Source organism: Halichoerus grypus, chromosome X (genome assembly GCF_964656455.1).
Source record: "Halichoerus grypus chromosome X, mHalGry1.hap1.1, whole genome shotgun sequence".
Lineage (NCBI taxonomy): Eukaryota > Metazoa > Chordata > Mammalia > Carnivora > Phocidae > Halichoerus > Halichoerus grypus.
Genome location: NC_135727.1, coordinates 94,114,898 through 94,138,917, shown reverse-complemented (window position 1 = coordinate 94,138,917; position 24,020 = coordinate 94,114,898). Strand labels below are relative to the sequence as shown.

Below are 24,020 nucleotides of genomic sequence, written 5' to 3'. Positions count from 1 at the left end.
GTTCTGTGTCTGCTGCTCACCTTGGGGAGCTTTCTCCTCTGGAGGAACAATGACATAGCATCCCGGCCTGAGTTGTGTGGCATCACTTCTTTGACTTCAATGGTATCATCAGACAGGAAGTAATGCAGAATGAGTTCCCTACAGTCCCCAAACACCGAGGCTGAGTCGTCCCACAGGCAGAAAAAACGTAACACCTTCCTATCGTACTCAAGGAACTGTTTCAGGGTGTCAAAGGACTCATAGGGACGTAAGGGCTCCATGCAGTCTAGTGTCTGAAAACAGAAAAAGAAGTCAAGATCAGCAGTTGTGCACCATCACTTCTGGGATGCAAGCAATCAGAGAACATAAAGAGATCTTGCCCCTTGATTATGCCGTGATATTTTTTTAAATGTCAATGCATTAATGACATACATGTATATACACCTGCAGCCAGTTTTCACCTTAAAAATACAGACAATCCACTAGTAGGAAGCATTTGAGATTAAATAGTATTTTCATACCCTAAAATACACTTCGATGATGTCTTTGAAAACTGGCTTTGCTCCAAGACTTAAAATGCGTAAGAACGCACAAAACTAATGTGTGGTGACAGAAATTGGAACGGTAGTTGCCTCTCTGAGTAGGGGACTAACCAGAAGGGGGGAGAAGGGAACTTTCTTGGGTGACAGAAATATTCCACATCTTGATTTTTGTGTCACTTATTAAACCGCATACATTTTCCAAAACTTGTTGATCTGTACACTTAAAATTTGTATGTCTGAGCCTACATTAATTATATCTCAACCCCCCCAAAAATCTGTTTGTCTCTTCACTGAGAATTCATATCTGTATATCCTTCTTATTCATCCAAAGATTTTTGTAAAAGTAAAAGGGAAGAAACACAGTCACAGTTTTATTTTGCTCCAAAGCTTTACCTATCAAGGATCTGGAAGGGTGTGGAAACAGGAGCAGAGCAAATGGAGAACTTCCAAAGCCGCACAGAACTGCTGCATGGGTTCTGTCCCCCAGCCCAGGTACCCCTACTTTTGTGGGCTTCCTGATGGGGCTCTATTTGCATGTTCTCAGCCCTGTCTTGGAGCAAAACTGCCCCCATTCTATCTGATGTAGCCAAATAGGATCGTTATATAAGGAAGCGCTCACTGGCAAGGGAGAAGTAGTCTCATATCGGGTTATGTGATCGTATTTGTCAGTTCTCAGAATTTTTTATCTGTCCGGGGCAGTCTAGAGGCAGACCTACTCCAAGACTGGGAGAGACATCATGGCCTTCCAGAGGCTCTTATCCTTCTTCTTTATCCTGGATATTTAAATGAAATGATGCGACCTCTGCTTTCATTAACTGAAAAATGTTTCTTTGCATTATAAGGCCTTTAAGAAATGCATTATTGATTATACACCATTGGGGCTCTTCTCAGTTTAAGTTAAATTGTTTAATTTTAACTTTATATTTGAAGGCAGCAAACATTGGAGAAGTAAATGCATTAAAGTCAATATAAAAGCCTCTTATTAAACTCCTAATTTTCCACAGATTGCTATATTTATTGAAGAGCTTTCTCCCTGAGGGAATAAATGCAAAAATGATTTTCCCAACCTGAAAGGAAATTAGTTAAAACATTTCTTGGCTGTTCGTGGTATTTATTCTCGATTCCTGGCACAAAAGATTTCTTTCATCATAAACCTATGAAATGGCACAATGCTCTCTGTACTTAATATAACGCATCATCATCCATAATCACTATCGTATAATACCAACTGTTAGCAAATGAGTGCAGCCATATGCAAAATGTGGTAATTCATATGGATCCCTTCTTTTAGGTTCTCTCTTCTCATTGTATAGACTTTATGTTTATCTAGGCTCTGTCATCTAGGGCATTTGGAAAAAATAAAAATAAACCCAAACTATAAATCTGCTTATATGCCAATATACACAGGTATAATTCCATAGGAACTTCACCTTAAATATGCCAGGATCAACAACACATATTTCTCAGGAAGGCTGCATGCCTACAATATTAAAGGATAACTCTGCTGGGGCCAGGAGGTGGGAACAGATGAATGACCCTACACGCAGCTTTGAACAAGAGATCAAAGCAGAATCAAAGGAGGATTTTATTCTAAATTTCATGTTATCTTTCTGCAAGGAAATTAATTACAAGTTTTAGAAACAATAGGAATGAAACTAAACTGATCTATAGGGATAGAAATGAGAACAGTGGTTACCTATCCCTGAGTGGGAAGAGCGAGTGATTGGAAAAAGCCAAGAGGGAAGTTTCCGGGGGGATGGACACGTTCTGTATCTTGATTTGGGTGTGGATGACATGGATGTATGCATTTGTTAAGACTCATCCAACTGTACACTTCATTTCTGTGTATTTTACTCTGTCTAATCATACTTCAGTGAAAAAGAAAATGACAATAATCAAATTCTGGGTAGGCAGCAAAAGATTTGAGGTGAAGTCCCAGTAAGAAGACTGGCTAGGTATGTGACCTTCCACCTGAGACTTGCTCTTCTGTGTATTCAGATTCTTCGGTAAAAAACACAGAATTTGGGCCAAAGGATCATTAAAAAAAAAAAGACAACTATAGAAAGACAACAATACTACTACTAACACTGGTTCCTGCCTCCCTATACTAACTGGGGTCAGACTTGGAAGACAAACATCTTTTTACAACAGGGTACACCAGAATCATGGCCCTCCCCACTCCTCTAGAACATCTCTATGTCGGATGCCACCATCGCTAGAGCTGGGAGTCCTGGGGAAGAAAGAAAAAGGTATACCTAAGGCGTGGTGCAATAAATCAGTAGTGCAGAAGCAAACATTTTTCCCCAGAGTTAGGCAACCAAAATGGGGAAAGACAGGCCAGGTAATTGTGGACCTAACTCTTATACTGTCGGTGACCACAAAGCCAACTGCAGGCTCTTAGAACTTGTCCCATGTGGGCGGCTCACTGAAGACTCCTACTGTCTGGAAGGGAGACTCTCCATGGATAGGAGTGGGGTCGGGGGCAGTGAGTGAGGCTTTCCTGCCCTGAGGTCAACACCCAGAGTTCCCTCCAGCCTAGAGGAGAACAGGACCACTCCAGTGACTATGACCCCAAAAGTTCTTTCACATTTGCATCAGGAGTGCAGATACCCTTTACTGACTCTCCTTTCTGGATTCTCATTCGGAAGGCACGAACTCATGGACGTATCAACTCCTTACCTCTCTCCGCATCTTCATGTAAGGATCTTCTGGACACTGTCCCGGGGGGTTTAATTTGACTCCTATTTTCTTCAGAAAGTTTTTTGTGAACGTATCACAGTCATAAATCTTGAATGTCCAGCCATAAAAGATGATGTCTATATTGATATTGAAATGATGCACAGTATAAAACTGATCTTCATCAGGAGGTGGGAGCGAAATCCGATGACGCCGGATAAAAGTTCCTATGGTGTGGAACCAAACACAACTGTTTCATCGGGTGACTAACAAGGAAGAGGTCACAGCACATCTCCGTAACAACCCTGAATGCCATCCCACAATAGGGAAGTAGGCAAAGGGCTGGTTCTTGGAGGCAGCATTACTATGTTCAAACTCTGAGGGTACCTGAGGGAGCTGAGACTTCTGAGGTCCGTGGTATTGACCATCCTTGCATGTTATTAAAGTTGCCTAAGTGGTACTAGGGAAGTACTTTAATAAACCATAAAGACTAGGGAAGGAAGAGGGGCACAAACAGAGTGACCTAATAGGCCAGACACTGCCACTATGTCTTTTTCCAGAACAAGCACTCAATCTGAGCACACTAAACAAAGCACTATGACCTCAAAGCAAAGTGCTCACAAAAATGCATCCTCTTGGCTCAAAAAAAAAATTAGCTAATAAGCTTCAATATGATAGGTGCCAACACCATGACTTACAGCTTCTATGAACATGAAGGACTTCATGCTGCTCTGAAGCCTCATGGCATCTTCTTTGCTCTAACCTCTTTGCCCGCCACCCAACCACCCCTACAAAGTGAGTTATTAGAGGCGTCATCGTTTTAGTCAGTGTTCTGGGCCAAAGTTTCTGGATCTTTGTCCATCTTTTACTGCTAACCCTATGATGCCCCTTCACTTCTCCTCTTGAGAATATGGACCCGGGGTCCCCAAGTATACCCACCATGGTGGTTAGCCCCTGGCAGTAAAAGGGTTCGCTTCCTAGATGAGTGAGCCAACTACACCACACCATACCGGCCAACTTACCCAAATAGTGCTGAAACCTATTGTCAGGAATTGTTTAGGGTTTGAGATTTTATCCTACATGCGAACTAACAAGGTAGCCTGCCACAGTTTCATGGATGTTAGTAGAAGACACAAATTGCCTTGGTTAGAGATAAACTCACAGCAATAATAGCAGCCGGAACATCAGCATGTTTTACACCAGTTTCCTGAGCCTCGACCCCCACGGGATGACAGAGCAAGGTCCACGTAACTCCTGCCCACGTGGTGGGTTACGTTACAGGAGAGGAACCCTAAGCTTAGGGACCCAAACCTTAAAATGGACAATAAGCATTCCTGCTTTCTGTCTCACAGGGAGACATTGCCTTTATTAGACTACAGTAAGCATGTCCTGTCCTCCCTTTGTTCTGGAAGGAGACACCACCTCTATCTTCCAAGGCTATGAGCAAACCTGCACTTTGTCTTCAAAAGCCGTGTGCTATATAAACATCCTTGAAGAGACAGTCCAGAACAAAGAGTAGGCGGTGCCTCTGCTTGCAAGACACCCACCGAGAATGGCCTCTCAACATCTGTGACTGACTCTGGCCTAAGAATCTACTCCAAGAGTAAAGGGAAAAAGAGAAAAGGTGAGCAGAGCAAACTGAGGGTCTAGTGGTTCAAGTCAAAGTGGCTTGGGGGACCTCTGTAGGGAAGCATTTTAGTATAAAGATGTCAAGCAATCTTGTTCCTATTTTATATAGCACCAAGAATGGCACCTTTTCCTGAAGTCTAGAAATACTTCGAAATTATTCATTCCTATTCATTAAGGAACATTTAATGAATATCTTTATGTGCCAGGAACTGTGTTGAGCTCTGTTCCATTTTTCTCCTCATCATCTTTTCACTCTGTTCAGGGGACGTGAACTAAAATCATTTTCATCTTTTCTCTGTAGCAATTTTTAATTACTTGGTACATTAAATTAAAATAATAAAACTATAAAATTAGAACTGGCCTAGAATATTTTTAAATGTACTACATAAAAGATGATATAGTTTTACTGCAAAAAATTATACTTCAATTAGCCTTTAATTCATGCCACTGAAAACAGTATGCAAATTATTTAATCATTCAAGATTAGACATTTAGAACAAATTGCATAGTTAAACATCTATAAAAGCATGGGCATTTCAGGTATTTTCAGAAACCATTATATATCTCTTTAAAAATACTTATATTGTTACAGTTTTTAAGATATAAAAAATTTATTCAACAGCCAGGAGCTTGTTCAGAAATTCCATCTATCTTGCATTTGTACTTCATTATAAAAATTCAAATAAGCAAGTTGGTGCTGATTTCTGTTCAGTAAGACTTTGAATAAGAATCTTCTATTTTTCTAGGTGGAAAGAACCGGCCCACCTATAGAGCTTTCAAATAATAATAATCAGAATCATCATCAGAGCCCTAGGATATGCTTTCATATACATTTTCTCATTTAATCTCCACTAATCCCATGAGGCAGATAATGCACGAAATATAAATACTCAGTTTATGGACGAGAAAAGCACAGTTCAGAGTAGTTAAGTGATATGCTCAAGGTCACGCTCTAACAAATGGCAGGAGATCTTGGACCTGGGTTTTGGGTTTTGTTTTTTTTTTATTATTTTATTAACTTATAATGTATTATTTGTTTCAGGGGTACAGGTCTGTGACTCATCAGTCTTACACAATTCACAGCACTCACCATACCCTCCCCAATGTCCATCACCCAGCCACCCTATCCCTCCCACCCCCCTCCACTCCAGCAACCCTCAGTCCTCAGTTTGTTTCCTGAGATTAAGAGTCTCTTACTGTTTGTCTCCCTCTCTGGTTTCGTCTTGTTTCATTTTTCCCTCCCTTCCCCTATGATCTTCTGTCTTGCTTCTCAAATTCCTCATATCAGTGAGATCATATGATATTTGTCTTTCTCTGATTGACTTATTTTGCTTAGCATAATACCCTCTAGTTCCATCCACGTCATTGCAAATGGCAAGATTTCGGGTTTTTTGATGGCTGCATAATATTCCATTGTGTGTGTGTGTGTGTGTGTGTGTGTGTGTGTGTGTGTGTGTATATACACACACCACATCTTCTTTATCCATTCATCTGTTGATGGACATCTAGGCTCTTTCCCTAGTTTGGCTATTGTAGACATTACTGCTATAAACATTGGGGTGCAATTGCTGGGTCGTAGGGTAGCTCTATGTTCAACTTTTTGAGGAACCTCCATACTGTTTCCCAGAGTGGCTGCACCAGCTTACATTCCCACCAACAGTGTAGGAGGGTTCCCCTTTCTCCGCATCCCCGCCAACATCTGTCATTTCCTGACTTGTTAATTTTAGCCATTCTGACTGGTGTGAGGTGATATCTCATTGTGGTTTTGATTTGTATTTCCCTGATGCCGAGTGATGTCGAGCACTTTTTCATGTGTCTGTTGGCCATTTGGATGTCTTCTGCCCATTTCTTGATTGGATTAGTTGTTTTCTGTGGACCTGGGTTTTGAAGCTTTAAGTAAATACCAGCAATTTCTGGGGCGCCTGGCTGGCTCAGTTGGAAGAGCATGTGACTCTTGATCTCGGGGTCCTGAGTTCGAGCCCCATGTTGGGTGCAAAGATTACTTAAAAATAAACGCATAACAAAATAAATAAATACAAGCACTTTCCACAGTTTGCACTCAACTATATCTCACTGAACTATAGCCACAGATTACTTAAGTGAAGGAGAGGAGGGAGCGTTATAGGCAAAACGGGATAGAAATGGGGAGAAGAGCTGCCAGCCACCATGAAAAAGAGAGACAGAAGATGGAGCTGCTCTTCCCAAAGAATAGCCTCTTTGTTCTCTAAAAGCAATTTTCTGGAGAGGGCCCACTTGCCCGCTGCAGCAATGCCCCCTCCAGGGCCACTGCATTCCCTGCACCCACCCCCCACCCCTAGGGGCCTGCACATCCCAGACCTTCACACTTCCTTATCTATGCTCCCACACCCTCACACTTCCTTATCTATGCTCCCACACTTCTCTCAGATATGGTTCTCCGAAGAGGCCAGAGAAGCTCTTTGTGGTAACAAAGAAGGCCATCACCATTTATGGGTTGAAAAGAGAAGGCAGACCTAACTAAACAAGACCATTTTTAATAACAAGAAATCCAAAGTCACAATGCCATGTTTATCAGAAAACTAATGTGGGCCATTTGAAATGCACAGTTGCATCTGAGAGCTTTCAATAATGTATCCGTGGCATCTCTCAACTGTGTCCTTTGGGGGTCGAAAATTTCTATTTATTGATACTTGTGTGTTTATAGTCCTCCATGATAAATGGCAGAAACTCCACCAGCAAGAATTTGTTCTAGAATATCTAAGAAATGGGCAAGATGGCATGTCTTTGGCACACATTGAAGAGAACCTGAGATCATCAAGTATATAAATAAAAATAATGCTATAAAATGGAAAAACAAGAACAGAAGTACTATATCTGCCCTTTAAATTTTTAAACATTTGTCTTCTTGACTGCCCCATAAAGACAATTAGGGCAGGTGTCCAGGCATCGCGTGCCTGCTTTTAAGCTCCTCCTAATCCTCCTATTTTAAATCTCTCTTCCTTTTTAAAGGGCCTGCTATCTGATTATACTCTGCAAGCTTTAACTTTCTAACATTTCCCTGTGGTTTAGATCAAAATGATGATATATCCATTTATGTTTAATGCATTTTCATTTCATTCAGTTGGGACTTGCTTTGGATCTTTGCTCGTACCACTAAATTTGGTTTTTAGAAATTCACCTTCCAGAATTAAGGCTCCAACCTCTTACCTCTATCTTAATTTTCTGTATGTTTAGTTCATTTTAGTAACACTGCAGACCTAGGATCCATCTGAGTGTAGAGACAGGTATTTCTTAGGTGAATGAATATTCAACTGGAATTGCCACCTGTCACTGTGACTACTAAGTTTGTATCCTAAAAATATGAAGACCCTTCACTGGAATCTGACACGATAGAGTATCTTTTCCTCCTCTTATTGTTTACAATGATTCCTTCCCTAAAATGACTATTCCATTTGTATTTTTACAAAAGGTCCTCTTTGGAGTTTTGGTTTCATAAAAATAACTTTTCCTATATAGATAGCCTGACACCTGCCTTGTAGCAAAAGAATACAAAACTTAAAATTCTGCATTTTTGATCATAATAAGAAAGAATAATCCTATGCAGGTCCCCCCCAGCCACCGGATGAGCGCCAAATGCTAGCTTGTTAGATCCTCTTGCATTATTGCCTTCTTGCCTCATTTTCCCTACACACCCTAGGATCTGTTCCCAAATACCTCCCAACTCCACACCCTACCACTTTCCTACCCCTTTATCTCATGCTGTTCCTTTTGGCTATTATGCCTTCATCTTCCATCTTTATCTGGAGGTACCACTCAAATGTCTTCTTCTCTAGTGGATACTGGAATTTCCTCTTCTGATCCCTCAAAGTACCTGCTACCATTTCTGATGCCTGCATTGTGTTACGGACATTGTCTCCCACTTTTCCTCTCCTTTTTTCTTTCCTCCCTCCTCTCCTTTCTTTCTTCAGCAAATATTTACTGAGTAGCCACCATGCACCAAACACCTGTCTTCACAGGCCACTGACTTACCTCCACTCTTAAATTCTCCTCTGCTCCATCCAATGACCATCCCTTCCCCAAGGTCCACCCTCTGGGGTTGCCACATTTAGCCCACTGAAATATAGGATACCTAGTTACATTTGAATTCTACATAAACAGTGTATAATTTTATTTTATTTTATTTTAAGATTTTATTCATTTATTTGACAGAGAGAGACACAGCAAGAGAGGGAACATAAGCAGGGGGACTGGGAGAGGGAGAAGCAGGCTTCCCGCCGAGCAGGGAGCCCGATGTGGGGCTTGATCCCAGGACCCCAGGATCATGACCTGAGCTGAACACAGACGCTTAACAACTGAGCCACCCAGGCACCCCAACAGTGTATAATTTTAGTGTAAGTATGGCCCATGCAATATCTGGGGACATACTAAAAACTTCATTGCTTATCTGAGAGTCAAATTTAGCTAAGCATCTTGTATTTTATCTGGCAACCTTACTACCATGCCTCCTTCACTTTATGGGATGCAGTACTAAGATGTAGTGCATGCCCATTATGAATGAGTAACACATGAATGCCACATTTTGTGATTACATTTGCTTGATCAGATTATCTTAAGAGTATAAAAAACATATTAAAAAAGTACTGCGTTGAAGGGCCAACACAAGTCCCTAGTGGAAATCAGTGTTCTTAACCAAGGACTCACTAGGAAGTAGAAGCCAGTTTATAATCTGGCCCCAGGCGTATAGAATCAGAAATTCTTGCAGTGGGCCATGAGGTTCTGATGACAGCTCTCAGCTGAGAACAACTGGTATCACCCTCACCACAAATTTATGGCAGGTTTCTCATCATTAGCCTTTCTTTAGCATAGATTAGTTTGGACTTGGTAGTATTTGACAAACAATGATTCTGTTAGACAATTAGAAGTAAAACTACTGGGATTAACCTCTGACATTCTTGGCTTGGTGTAACGTTGTTTTAACTACATTCCAACAGAACAGCAACAAATTCTATACATATGACACATCGAACCAAAAAGAGAGTGATGTTCTGGCAAGAAATAAAAGCAAGCCTTGAAGTGCGACAGTGACTTGACTTATAACGAACATAGATCTCTCTGCCAGCAAGGATTCATGAACATTAAAAATATGTCGTTCTGATTAGAAGCTGCATGTAACTGAATGCCGATTTTGGCATCATGCCTCTTTTGTTTCTGCCTTCTTCCAAACTCCCCCCGCCCCTAAAAAAAAAAAGAAATCATCACAGGATAGGAGAGGCAACTAAAAAGGAGGCTAATTCCTCCAGATGTGCTAATTTCTGGATGGTCAGTTCCACAAAAGAACAAAATGCACCTGATATAGAAACCCCATGGAAGTGACAGGAATATCATCCGTTTGCGTCACCTAAATATGATCCTTAGCCCCTTCCCAGGGCCCACAGGTGCATGAGAAGCAGTCTCAGGCCACTTGAGACACAACTGAAAGGAACACCCCCTACCCCCGTCCCACCAAGGTCTGAGCCACTGGCCCACTGAGCTTGTCTGCTCTTTTTTCCCAATCATTTCATTTTAAAAAGCCTTATTTATTTATTTATTTGACAAAGAGAGAGAGAGAGAACAAATAGGCAGAGAGGCAGGCAGAGGGAGAGGGAGAAGCAGGCTCCCCGCTGAGCAGGGAGCCTGATGCAGGGCTCGATCTCAGGACCCTGGGATCATGACCTGAGCCGAAGGCAGACGCTTAACCGACTGAGCCACCCAGGCGCCCCTTAAGTGATTTTCCAAAGTATCCTCTGTCCGAATGGACCTTCCTTAACAAGAATTATCATATTAAATATTTCAAGAAAGACCAGTTTCTTGCTGAATAAACACAGTTTGATGATAGAGTGGTTATTTGTGTTTGCTTTCCGCAGTACTTGCTACAGCCTGCCAGGTATCTCCGCTGACAAATTCAGTCTTGTTACATATCGTGATGACCATGTATTCCCTACACATCCCTTGAACTGTGCCTTCCCTCAGGGAAACTGATCAGAGAGAGCCTGATCAGAGAGAGCCAATCAGAAATGCTGAAATTTTCAAGAGGCTTTAAAGTTGTCTTTTACTCAGAGTTGGTTTTTTGCACCCCTGAGTCTTTATGAATCACAATCCCCCCTACTCACCTAAAAATTACTTTCAAATAAATCATTATGACTAACCTCAGTTTGCCTTTGGAATCTGCCGATGTGAGATTTGAAATCAAGAGGCTGAGAGAATTGAAAAGTCTTATACAAGCCTTTCCAAGATCCCCATAGAGGTTGCATTTCATTTTTCTTCTTGGATAGTTTAATAAAACTAAAGACTCACTATACAGGGGGCAGTAAGCTGCAGGAATATGAGCTTTCAGTTAAAAAGGAATAATAATAAAAACAAATGCAAGTCACTGATAAATGTTCAGGATGTTCTGTTACCTCCAGTCTGTCATTTGTGTAAATTTGGTGTCATGTGAGGAAGGTCATCAAACAACAAGCAAGAAGGGCCGCCTGGGTGGCTCAGTCGGTTAAGCGTCTGCCTTTGGCTCAGGTCATGATCTTGGGGTCCTGGGATCGAGTCCTGTATCAGGCTCCTTGCTCAGCGGGAAGCCTGCTTCTCCCTCTCCCACTCCCCACCCCCAATTGTGCTCACTCTCTGACAAATAAAAAGAATTACTTCCGAACAGAAAGAAAATCCACAACTTTTAAATTCTACGAACATCTCTTTTACCTAAGTGTATTTAATTATGTAAGTGACAATACTGCCTTAGCAAAACATATTTTCTTATACATATTTTTATATTAATAACAATATATATTTATAAAAATTTATATTTATGTTCACTTAATTGCTTTACTCTGATACTCCCTTACTAGGCTTCTTATTTTTTTTTTAAAGATTTTATTTATTTATTTGACACAGAGAAAGAGCACAAGCAGGGGGGAGGGACACAGGGAGAGGGAGAAGCAGACTCCCCGATGAGCAGGGAGCCCGATGCGGGGCTCGATCCCAGGACCCTGGGATCATGACCTGAGCCAAAGGCAGATGCTTCACTTACTGAGCCACCCAGGCATCCCTTTGCTCACGTTCTCTCTCTCTCTCTCAAATAAATAAATAAATCCGCCCCCCAAAAAAATGACCCTAAAGAGTCTGTAGACATCTTGTTCCTTCGCAATGTGTCATACTTCCATTCAAATAAAAAGACCCAGGAGTGGATAGTATGTCAGAACACAAAGAACAAGAGGACAGCTCATATCATCTCCTCACACCAACCTTCACTTCCTCCTTCCACTAGTAAAACCAAGTACAGACACTAAATCCAATCTTCTTTCTTTTTCCACCACCTCAACAGAGCCTCTCTTCCAACGTGGTAGAATAAGCCAAATCATTCCGGTCATGATCTGGGCACCTTTGATTCACAGTCCACATCTCCAGTCTTGACTTTCTTCCTGAAAACACATCCCAAGATTCTACCTGCTTGGTGGGCCTCACCATACAGATGTCCCAACCCACGTTCAAAGGCCTCATGTGTCAAAACAAACATACCCAACCTCTACCCCCAGTGTTGCTCCTTGCACCATGCTTCTGGGTTTTACAAATGCATCACCATCTTTTCAACCACAGAGTGAGCTCTGAGGCAGTCAGTTAAGGTTTAGATGAAGCAAATCACCTCTCTATGCCTGTTTCTTTTTCTGTAAAAGTTGAGAATGACCTACTTTAGATGGTCACTGGGGGATTAAATGAGATAATGCTAAAGTAGATGCTTTATCATTAGATATCCCCCTTCCTCATTCTCTATATTTAATTGTTGGCCAAGGCCTATCAAATCTGCCAGCCAAATGTCTAGAAAGTCTTTCCTCTGTTTTCTATTCCTACCATCATTGTCCTGGTTTGTTCTAACCAGAACAATTGCAAAATTCTTGGACCAGTCACCTTGCTCCCTTCCCTCTCCAACCTGCTTGCCCATAAGCTCTATGAGATGGAGGTCGTCTTACTTTTGTCCATTCTCCCAAAACCTAGCACAGTTCCTGGCACAGAGTAGACATTCAACAGACACTTCTTGGCAATGTTGACTGGCCCCAAATTCATCATCCAGGCACAATGGAGCTATGTGCTAAGAAAACCTCAATCTCATGAGCACTGAAGGAAGTCCTCTGCATATTGCCTCATCACAAACTTACGCTCAGAGGCCCATGGTCCCCAAATTCCTCTGTTTCTTCCCATAGAACCCATTGTGGTATATCAACATGGCTGTAATGGGCCCAGATAAGTAGTTAGTAATGAAAAAATTTATTCCACGTTGGCAGAAAATCCTAAGATATGTTAAACAACAACAATAAGTAGATAGTAAATAGAACATGTATATGTCAAACATATAAAGAAAGGGATGGAAGGACCAGGAAATAATTAATTCTCCATTTGTATTAAATACATATGAGGCACCTGGGCTCTAAATATTCATGATGCACTAAATATACAAGAGCAGTAAATATTCATGAGCACTCAATATTCATGAGGCCTTAATTCGGCCACTCATTCATTGGTGACACCCATTCTGGCCCCATGTGTCCTTTCCCCAAGAAACAAACAAAACCCAGACTACTCAGCAAGCTTATTGGTGAGCTGCAGCTGTGGCCAGGCCCACTTATCCCCTTGTCTTGCCAACAGAGTGTGTGCCAATAGCTCAAGGTCCCCTCTGTCTGTGGTCCTCCTTACTTGAACTTCCACTCTGGTCTCCAAACCACACTATTGGCAGGAAAAGCTGACACAGCAAAGACAGACTGGACCATTGTCTACCCCAGGATTCAGGCAGAGTCATCCTTCCACCCACTTGTACCTTGTCCTGTGTGTGTGAACTTACCCCATTTCTTTGCCCTTGCGTCTCATTGTGTATTTTGAATTGTTTTAGTGCCTCATGTGATTGATGCATTTTCATTTGGTCCAGGAGGCTTTGTTCTGTGGCCTCTGGGAAAGCCTACAGGCACGCTTCTTGGAGGCCATCACAGCATCGAGATAATACCCCCCACAGTACTCTGGCTGCTGGGTAGAGAATAGGTTGTAGGAGGCGCAGAAATGGATGTGGAGAGACCTATCAGGCAGCTATTCTATTCTTCTAGTCAAGAAATGAAGGCAGCTTGGGTTAGTAGGGTAGCAAAAGGCATAGAGAGACATAGATTCAGGATATGTTTTGCTGGCAGAATGCAGAACAAGGATGGTGGGTGTGAACAATTAGGGAATGTCAAAGGAGTAGAGACTGTAGTGGAGAAGGCAATTTCAGGGCTTAAGGTGTTGAAGATGGCAATACTCCAGGAAAGACAGAGACAATAAATGTACCTAAGAATCATGGCTCCTGAGGGCTCGAAGTGGTCTTCGAAGGTCATCTATACCAACCACCAAACGAATACCTGACTCCCCTCACCATACCTCTACTAAGCTATCAGTGAAAAATAACCCCTGACCTGCCCCCAGGGCCATCCATCTGTACCAAGGATGAAACAAATATGGGATACCCCTCTCCTCCCCTACACCCGACCCTGACCCCCATGCTCATCCCGAACCATCCACTACAACCTCTGGCAGCTCTCTGCTAGAAAATTATTCTTCTTACCAACCTACATTCTGACCCCCTAGGTCCTATCCTTGAGGATACAGAAAATTAGGTCACCCTTCCTCCCCATGGCAGCCCTTCAGGTTCCTGAAGACATTTCCTAGGCACACCAGAGTCTTCCCTTTATGGACAAATATCCCTTTCACTCTTCTGCCTTACACACGACAAATTTTCAGTCCTTTTAACCACTGTGGTTGCTGTCCCCTGAACATATCCAGATCTCAGCACTGTCCCAAGCGAAGGACTCATAGCACAAACAGAAGAAATCAGTCATCTCCCTCGATCTCTGCCCTACTTCTAATAATGCAATTTAGGATTAGCTCCTCTGGTGGCCACGGTGCAGAGTTAACTCTTGTCTGGTTAAAATGGACTATGGATAAAGGTGACTGGCATACAGGGGGTGAAGGAGCAATGACCCTCTGCTGAAGAACCATCAGAGTCTCTAGTGAACAGGTATGAGGAGGAGGAGAGGGAGGCTGAAGCAAACGGCAGCGAATTCAAGAAAGAAAAGAGTACCAATCTGGAAGGGGCAGTGGACAACAGTCTCCTCTCTTCTCCTGAAAGTGTTATGAAGGCAGTAGTATGGTCATGGTAAAAAGACCAGAGACACAGGGGAGTCTGCTCATACTAGAGCAATGTCTGACAGAAAACGAATATGCCATACAAGAGTGAGTGAAATGGTCCATGGTGAGGTGTGGGGGGTAGAAAGCGGGTAAGTCACCATCAACGACTACAAGCTACCAGCATGTTTATGTTCACTGTCACCAACAAGTTAGACACCTTGCAAGTACACGGCATCTTTTAAAAAGCTAGAGAAAGGCAGTACATAAAGGCAGGCATCGGAAGTAAGAGAAGCAGAACTCTGCTTTAAATAGATACCTTGAGGCATTCCACTATTTTTCAATGCTGGTTCATTTACTTGAATTGTGTCATCTTCAAGGTAGAAGTAGATTTTATAGCGTCTGATTCTATAGTTTTCTTGACTTTTATCAGGCACTTCATCTTCTAAATAGGCATCAAAAGATAATACCTGTTGGAATCATAATTAGAAACTAAGAAATGAAAAAAATTCAGCAAACTCAGAATCAATACAGCTACTGCCTGCACACTTGTTAATGTAAAAGCAAAAATTGAGATTTTTACAAAGACATTCTACACATCAGCTCTGAGAACAGACACACAATCTAAGTTACCATATATAAAGATTATATTTGCATCACCATCAGATTAGAATAAGGACATGATATGCAAGCCACAAATCCATCATTCAGTTCTACTATAAACTGAGCTAGTTTCTGGCTTTGGAATTTCACAATGGGATTCTAGATGTAGCTTACGGTAGGATCCCCCCTTAGCCATGGTTTTGCATCCTGCAGTTTCAGTTACCTGCAGTCAGTTGGGTCCAGAAGCAGATGATCCTCCTTCTGCCCTATGTTCAGGTCAATAGGAGCCTACCACTGGGGTGCCTGGGGGGCTCAGTCGATGAAGCATCTGCCTTCAGCTCAGGTCATGATCCTGGGGTCCTGGGATCGAGCCCTGCATCGGGCTCCCTGCTCAGCAGGGAGCCTACTTCTCCTCCCTCTGCCCCTCCCCCCCAAGCTCCTGCTCCCTCCCTTCCTCTCTCTCTCTCTCCCCCTCAAATAAATAAATAAAATCTTTAAAAAAATAGGAGGCTACCACTACATCACAATGCTTACATCATCTCACTACATTTCATCATGTAGGTGTGTTACCATCTCACATCATCACAAGAAGAATGAGTACAGTAGGAGAAGATATTCTGAGGGACAGACCACGTTCACATAGCTTATTATAGGATATTGTTATAATTGTTCTATTATTACTTATTGTTGTTAATCTCTTATCGTGCTAATTTTACCAATTAAACTTCATCATAGGTATGTATGCATAGGAAAAAAAACAGTATATATAGGGTTCAGTATTACCTGTGGTTTCAGGCATCCACTGGGGGTTTTGGAACATATACCCCTTGGATGTGGGGGGCACTACTACATAGAGAAGATAATATTCTTTCTGAATATTCTTTCAATAGACAGATCTGAAATCCTTTCAGTGCACTGGAGAGCCCACCTTAAACTTCTTCAGGAACTTCAAAGAGCCTAGCTTAATGCCGACCAGTCTCATCTTACAGTGTGTATGTGCTGGGGGGAGGGGAGTGTTGGAGAGGGACTCAGGTGGCAGAGGTGGATTCTAAAATAATTACAGTAAAAATCAGGGGCACTCAGTTGGTTGAGTGTCCAACTCTTGATTTTGGCTCAGGTCATGATTCCAGGGTCCTGAGACTGAGCTCCATGTTGAGCCCCATGTCAGGCTCTGTGCTCAATGGGGAGTCTGCTTCTCTCCCTCTCCCTCTCCCCCTATTCCTGCTCATGCCCTCTCTCTCTCAAACAAATAAATCTTTTTTAAAAAATAAAATAAAGTAGTTACAGTAAAAATCAGAGATCATCAAAACGACCCTTGAAAATTCTTTAACCATTTTGGAAAACTGGGCCTCTCAGTAAGCATAGCACAACCCATTTTTCTTCCATGTTGAAGCAGAAGACTACTGCCTCTTCAGTTGAAGACCAGATGAAATAGCTTCCTTAGGCTTAGATGCCATATTGTATGAATAATACGTATCTTTAACCATTGGAATCACTCTCAACATAGCAACCAGATCACACTTTCAAGCTTGCCCTGGGACACATGCTCCTTGAGAGCTCCATTTTAATATTCCCTCTGCTGTCATTTTTTTAATCAATTTTTATAATTAGAGTTGTAAAAGTTAATGGTGTATATGATGTAATACTACGGTAATTCAACATGGATAATATGATATATATGAGTCAGTCTGTTAGGTACAATTTACCCTCTTAGGGTGGTCAGTTACCCTAATTAGGAATATATGCTCCAGCGGTAGCAAATTTCTATCAGAAGCCCACACTTCAGAAGTGGCTGACAAAATGCCTCAGTAGTTTATCTTTGATCAACACAGGAAACGTTGTTAATTACCATAAAGGATGTTAGAAATGAGTTGTAGTTAAATGACTGTATTCAAAATGAATGGATCAGTTACAAATATTGACGAGGCACTGTCTTTACTGAAACAAGTTCTAAGAATCTAGTGAACCCAGAGATCTCTTCCCTTTCAAAATGGCACCTTTGGCTTCATTCCAAAATGGCCCTACGTTTAGTTACTTTCTTGGAAAATTCATCTGGCCTGCCTCCAGTTAAGAGGTTAGCTAAACCCACTTTTAGAATGCTGTCATATTTGTGTTGAGTGAACATTTCCGGTAAAATGCTGTTGGATGGGTATAGGGTTTCCTTCTGGGGTGATGAAAATGTCTTGGAACTGGTTAGAAGTGATGGTTACACAACACTGTGAATATACTAGATAGCACTAAACTGCACACTTTAAAATGGCTAATGGTTAATTTTATGTTATGTTGATTTTGCCTCAATTAAAAACAAAGATGTTAGGGCGCCTGGGTGGCTCAGTTGGTTGAGCATCCGACTCTTGATTTCGGCTAAGATCATGATCTTGGGATCCTGAGATCCAGCCCTGTGTCAGGCTCCGCACTCAGCAGGGAGTCTGCTTGAAGATTCTCTCCCCCTCTCCCCACGCCCCCCCCCCACTCGCATGTTCTCTCCTCTCTCTCAAATACATAAATCTTTAAAAGAAAAAGATGTTGGACACTGAATTATGTTGGACATATTAAAAGGGTAACTTCTATGTTACACGAACTATATCTCAATTAAAAAAAAAGTAAAGGAGGAAAAAAATACTGGAAGGCCTAAAAGGACAAGAGAGCTGGAGCTTCTCTGAGCTTTCAGTAAAGGGAGTGAGAGGGAGCAGAATATGTCACCCCAGAATGTGCCACTTTTGGCATGTGGGTTATTTCAACCTGAAGACAACTGGGGCCAAGCAGACTCCAGAAGAACTTTTTACCTCCCCCTTAACTGCTTCAAAGAATTTAGATAGGGACCCTGTGCTAGCAAACAAGCCATTACCAGAGAAAACTTTTTCTATCAGAAAGACTTATCTGCATGGCATGGCAAACATTTGTTCTTCTCATGTTGTCAATTGTCTTCCTCCTCTTTGAAGTCTCAGACCCCTATACCCTTTTCCTTAGTTCTGGATGGTAGACAAGCCTCAATTACCTGACTGCCTCTGAGTCTTCATATCTTTGTGGGGCTCCCATAGGTATGTAATTAAATTTGTTTTTCTCTTGTTAATCTGTCTTATGACAATTCAATTATTAGACCAGCCAAAGAACCTAGATTCTGCCCCTTAGAATCAATCTGAAACTTTTTGTTTTTGCATTATAGTTGGATAGGAAAGCATGGAGAGAATATTCATCACTTTCACCTACACCTCTATGTATTGAATGCCATTGGTATAAATTTGTGAATGAGCAAACTGGTATAGATCAGTTGACAACACTGTCATTTACGTAATGATTAAACATTTAACAGTCAAATAATACATTAAAAAAGAATGAAGGAGGCTAAATAAGGAAGGGAGAATAAAAGATATTATTTTAGGCTGGGCTTCAATAGAAGAGGGATAGACTGATATTTTATGTTCTGGTCCCCTGAGAACACAGGGCTGCCAGACTCCAGCATGAAAGTGAAGGACAGCAGAATTTGTCACCCCAAAATACACCTCTTTGGCATAAGAATTATTTTAGACTGGTTATTTAAAAAAAAAAAAAAAATACTGCAAACACAGGAGCAGCTTTGAAAACAAAGCTTCTGTAAGAGACATTTACATTTATGCGGGAAATCTCCATTTGTAAGGGTGTCTCCCTCTCTGTACCCAGAAGAAAAAGAAGACCCTAAATCTCTAGAAACTCCTATCAATGGAGAAGACAACAACTTAAATCTGCATAGCAGGGACGCCTGGGGGTTCATTTGGTTGAGCATCCTAGACTCTTGATTTCGTCTCAGGTCATGATTTCATAGGTGATGAGACCAAGCCCCAGGCTGGGCTCTGCACTCAGTGGGGAGTCTGCTTGAGATCTTCTCCCTCTGCGCCGCCCCCCCCACCCCGCGATTGTGCTCTCTCGTTCTCTCTCTTAAATAAATAACTAAATCTTTTTAAAAGCTGTATAACAACTTTACTCTTATTTACTGTCCCTTTTCTGGTAAACCTCCCATAACTGACTCCCCACCCCCTAGCACCTTTTGTTTTTATGGTATTTAAGATGAGGGCTTGGGCCATCTTGGGGAATTACTCAGTTTTCCTGGGTCTCCCCCATGTGTATACTTTATTAAGCTTTTGCTTGTTTTTCTCCTGTTAATCTCTTTATTACAGAGGTGTCTCTGCTAAGAACCTAGAAGGTAGAGAGAATAGGACTTTTCCTCCCCTACAAAAGGTAGAGAGCAAGTCAGAGTGGTAGAGACTGAAAGATAGAAAAGGAAGAGAGGAAACTGTAAAATGTAGCAAAGTAGAATACCAGGGAAGAGGCACCAAACAGATTAAAAGGTGATCTCACAAAGATAAAACACCTTATTGCAGAGGAATGTGAGGTACCAGAGACTCCACAGAGAGAAGGATCTAAAATAAAAAACTGCTGGGCACCTGGGTGGCTCAGTTGGTTAAGCGACTGCCTTCGGCTCAGGTCATGATCCTGGCGTCCCAGGATCGAGTCCCGCATCAGGCTCCCTGCTGAACAGGGAGCCTGCTTCTCCCTCTGACCCTCCCCCCTCTCATGCTCTCTCTATCTCATTCTGTCTCTCAAATAAATAAATAAAATCTTTAAAAAAAAATAAATAAATAAATAAATAAAATAAAATAAAAAACTGCTAGAAATAACAATTTATAGAAACATAATTATGATACAGGGTTTCATCATAATTTTTGTGATGTCAAGCAGAGATTGGATAAATAAGGTCCTAGAGGATGTAATTGGCTGTAATTTTCTTGAAAATGGAATGTAAATATCATTTGGCAGGGCATATGATCGTCAGTTCCCCACAGGCTTTTGCAAGCCCTACTGTATTATACAGGGTTACCTGCCTGAGCCCCCAAGGCAATTCGAATTTTTTTTTTTTTTTTTTTTTTAAAGATTTTATTTATTTATTTGACAGAGAGAGACACAGCGAGAGAGGGAACACAAGCAGGGGGAGTGGGAGAGGGAGAAGCAGGCTTCCCGCGGAGCAGGGAGCCCGATGTGGGGCTCGATCCCAGGACCCTGGGATCATGACCTGAGCCGAAGGCAGACGCTTAACGACTGAGCCACCCAGGTGCCCCGCAATTCGAATTTTTGATGCTAGCCTAGAGGATATAAAATCTGAAATCAATTTGTTTTAAATAATAGATACATGGCATTTCTTCATTATAAAGGAAACATTTTAAATGTCAAGATTTGGGAGACGAACCATGAGAGATGCTGGACTCTGAGAAACAAACTGAGGGTTCTAGAGGGGAGGGGGTGGGGGGATGGGTTAGCCCGGTGATGGGTATTAAAGAGGGCACGTTCTGCATGGAGCACTGGGTGTTATACACAAACAATGAATCATGGAACACTACATCAAAAACTAATGATGTAATGGATGGTGATTAACATAACATAATAAAATTAAAAAAAAAAAAAGATTTCGGAAATCAGGATCTTCTTACAATTGAAGGCAAAAGGAGCTCAAAGCAGCCAGAGTGTGCTTCAGCGAGGTGGGCACCTGGTTGTAACTTGATGTAAGGTGTGAATTTCGCCTGGTGGGGAAAGAGTTAATCCTATTTTCATGTCAATTGAGCTATTCACTTTGCATTTCATATCCCAAATAGCTGGATTTTAACATCGATTTGGATTCCTAATTTCCACTTAAATTGTTTTCAGAATGATTATTGTCTGATGCAGCACTGACACACAAAATAATTGTGTGTAGAAGATTGTCCGTCACAGGCTATGCAACGCAATCCTGAGGCAAAAGCCGAAGCCGAATCTCTCTGAATAAATCAGAGAATTTTTAAAGATGGTGAGGTTGGTGTGACCAATGCATGAGTCATAAAGTCTGTATTACTCAGAAACTCAACATCTAAGTGTCAAAAATTTACAGCTGAATTTCGAGAGAAACTGGCAGGAAAGAGATGAAACACCAGTAATGTTCAATAAGGCTCAACAGTCTATAAAGAGACCAGCATCACTAGTCTAAGTTGAAAATGCTTAGGCTCTATTTGATGAAAAAGGCTCAGACAAATCGTGGGTCCTAAAAAAGAAGGTGTATAACAGCACGGATAAACGCATAGCTGTTATAGGTTGGTAGACAATACAAATTCTGTACATTTAATGTGGTGCTGTTTATTCTACCCGAAAAAGCTGTGATTAAGCCAGTGATTTCTTTTATGATTATAGAGTCTTAGAATTAAGAAAATAAACCGTAAGAGATTCGGTATTGCATATAAAGGATGGCTCCCTTATACATGACAATGAGATATTTATAGAAATTTATCATATGTGAAGGGAAACAGAATATGACACCCACCAAAAATGCTTCTTTGGCCTAAGATTTACCTTAAACGGATTCTTTTTAAGAAACAGCCCTCAAATAAATAAAATTTAAAAAAAAGAAAAAGAAACAGCAGACCTGCTCTGAAATCCAAGTAAAATGATCCATTTGTAAGAGACATTTACATGTATAAGGGAAATCTCCATTTGTAAGGGTGCCTCCCTCTCTGCACCCAGAAAAGGAGGAGGAGCAAACACCTCTAGAAACTCTTAACAGTTGAGAAGGAAGGGACTTAAGTCTGCATAACAACCCTACCCTTGTTTACTGTGCTTTGCTTGATTACCCCCCACCCCACAACTTGCGCCCCACCCACAACATCCTCTTTCTCATCTTTAGCTGGAGATGATATTTAAAGTGGTGGCTTGGGCCATTTGTGGGAGTTACTCAGTTTTCCTGCGTCTCTCCCATGTACACAGGAAGTATACAGGTTACGAAACTACTTTTTGTTTTTTTCTTGTTATTCTGTGTTATATTATAGGGGCATCTTAGCTCAAGCACCTAGCAGGGTAAAGGGAAAATGATTTTTCCTCCCCTACATAGGCTAATTTACGAAAAATTCTAATAAATTGAACATAAAGAAATTATGTAAGTTCTAGTCATGAATCACAAATACAACTAGAAATGTATTATGTAACTATAAACAAAAATTCTCACTAAAATTATTGTGCTAAAGGTAAATTTTAAAATAGAAAAAATAAGTATAGAATCTAATAAAATTTAAAGATGTACAAACCTATAAAATTTAGGTGAATCCATCATCTTGGGCGAATTACTGGGTTTAGATTATTACATAAAAGAATTTAGAGTTCAAGAGAGCTTACTCAGTTCAATGTTCTAACTCAGCTATTCTCAGCCTTGGCTCTGCATGATGAAATAAGAAGAAAAGAAAAAAGAAAGAGATAGAGAAAGAAAAGAAAAGAAAGAAAAGAAAGAAAGAGAAAGAAAGAAAGAGAAAGAAAGAAAGAGAAAGAAAGGGAAAGAGAAAGAAAAAACAAACGAACCAGACCCAAGCCTAAGTAAATTAAATCAGAATCTTGGGGGCAGGTAATGATGAGGAGAACAAAGGCAAAAGAAATGTAGATAAAATTAAATCGCCTCACAACTTGCAGCCTACTGCAAAATACTTGAGACGGGCAGAGTGTGACATTCCTCCAGGAACTCACAACTGCCTTAACATTAATGCTTTGCTTATATTTCACGTATGAGTGAAACCATATGATAATTGTCTTTCTCTGCACTGAACATAATAAAAAACTAAAAAATAAAAGTAAAAATAAAAAAACAAAAACAAAAACATTAATGCTTTGCTACAGGCAAAAAGCAACCTTAGCTTGACAATAGCCAGACCTCCAGGATCTTGTTAAGTCTTCCCTAACATAAGAAAATCCTTTCGCAAATAGCCTTTATCTCTGCATCCTCCCAACTTAAAAGTAGATCATCAATTGCTCCCCACAATCCCAGGGCAGCTTTTCCTCCCCACAGGTCCTGTCCCTGTGCTTTAATAAAAATACTTTTTTCCACCAAAAATGACCCTTCTATCCCAGCCCACATCACATCAGGTGAGAGGGGCATTTGTAATTTTTTTTTTTTTTAAGATTTTTATTTATCTAACAGAGAGAGACACAGCGAGAGAGGGAACACAAGCAGGGGGAGTGAGGGAGGGAGAAGCAGGCTTCCCGCTGAGCAGGGAGCCCGATGCGGGGCTCGATCCCAGGACCCTGGCATCATGACCTGAGTCAAAGGCAGACGCTTAACCGACTGAGCCACCCAGGCGCCCGCATTTGTATTTTTTTAAAAGCAACCCGGGTAATTCTGAAATGTAGTCAAGAGTTCTGACTCCGTGAGCAATGAATTAAGCAAAACTTTTTGGAACTGTAAAAATTTGTCATAAGGAAAACAAGTAGAAAGCAAAAAGGAGGGGCGCCTGGGTGGCTCAGTCATTAAGCATCCATCTCTGGCTCAGGTCATGATCCCAGGGTCCTGGGATCGAGCCCCACATCGGGCTCCCTGCTTGGTGGGAAGCCTGCTTCTCCCTCTCCCACTCCCCCTGCTTGTGTTCCCTCTCTCGCTGTATCTCTCTCTGTCAAATAAATAAAATA

General features: G+C 41.4%; 1 protein-coding gene across 10 annotated transcripts in view; it reads right to left on the bottom strand.

Moving 5' to 3' along the window:
* EFHC2 (EF-hand domain containing 2) overlaps positions 1-24,020 on the bottom strand; it is a 211,608-nt gene that overhangs the window by 101,379 nt on the left and 86,209 nt on the right. For all 10 annotated transcript variants that reach the window (XM_078063906.1, XM_078063910.1, XM_078063914.1 and 7 more), the window contains 3 exons: positions 15,292-15,442; positions 3,201-3,424; positions 21-272 (listed from right to left, as the gene is read on the bottom strand). In XM_078063906.1, the coding sequence (XP_077920032.1) occupies positions 21-272; positions 3,201-3,424; positions 15,292-15,442 (627 nt within the window). The remainder of the gene's footprint in view (positions 1-20; positions 273-3,200; positions 3,425-15,291; positions 15,443-24,020) is intronic.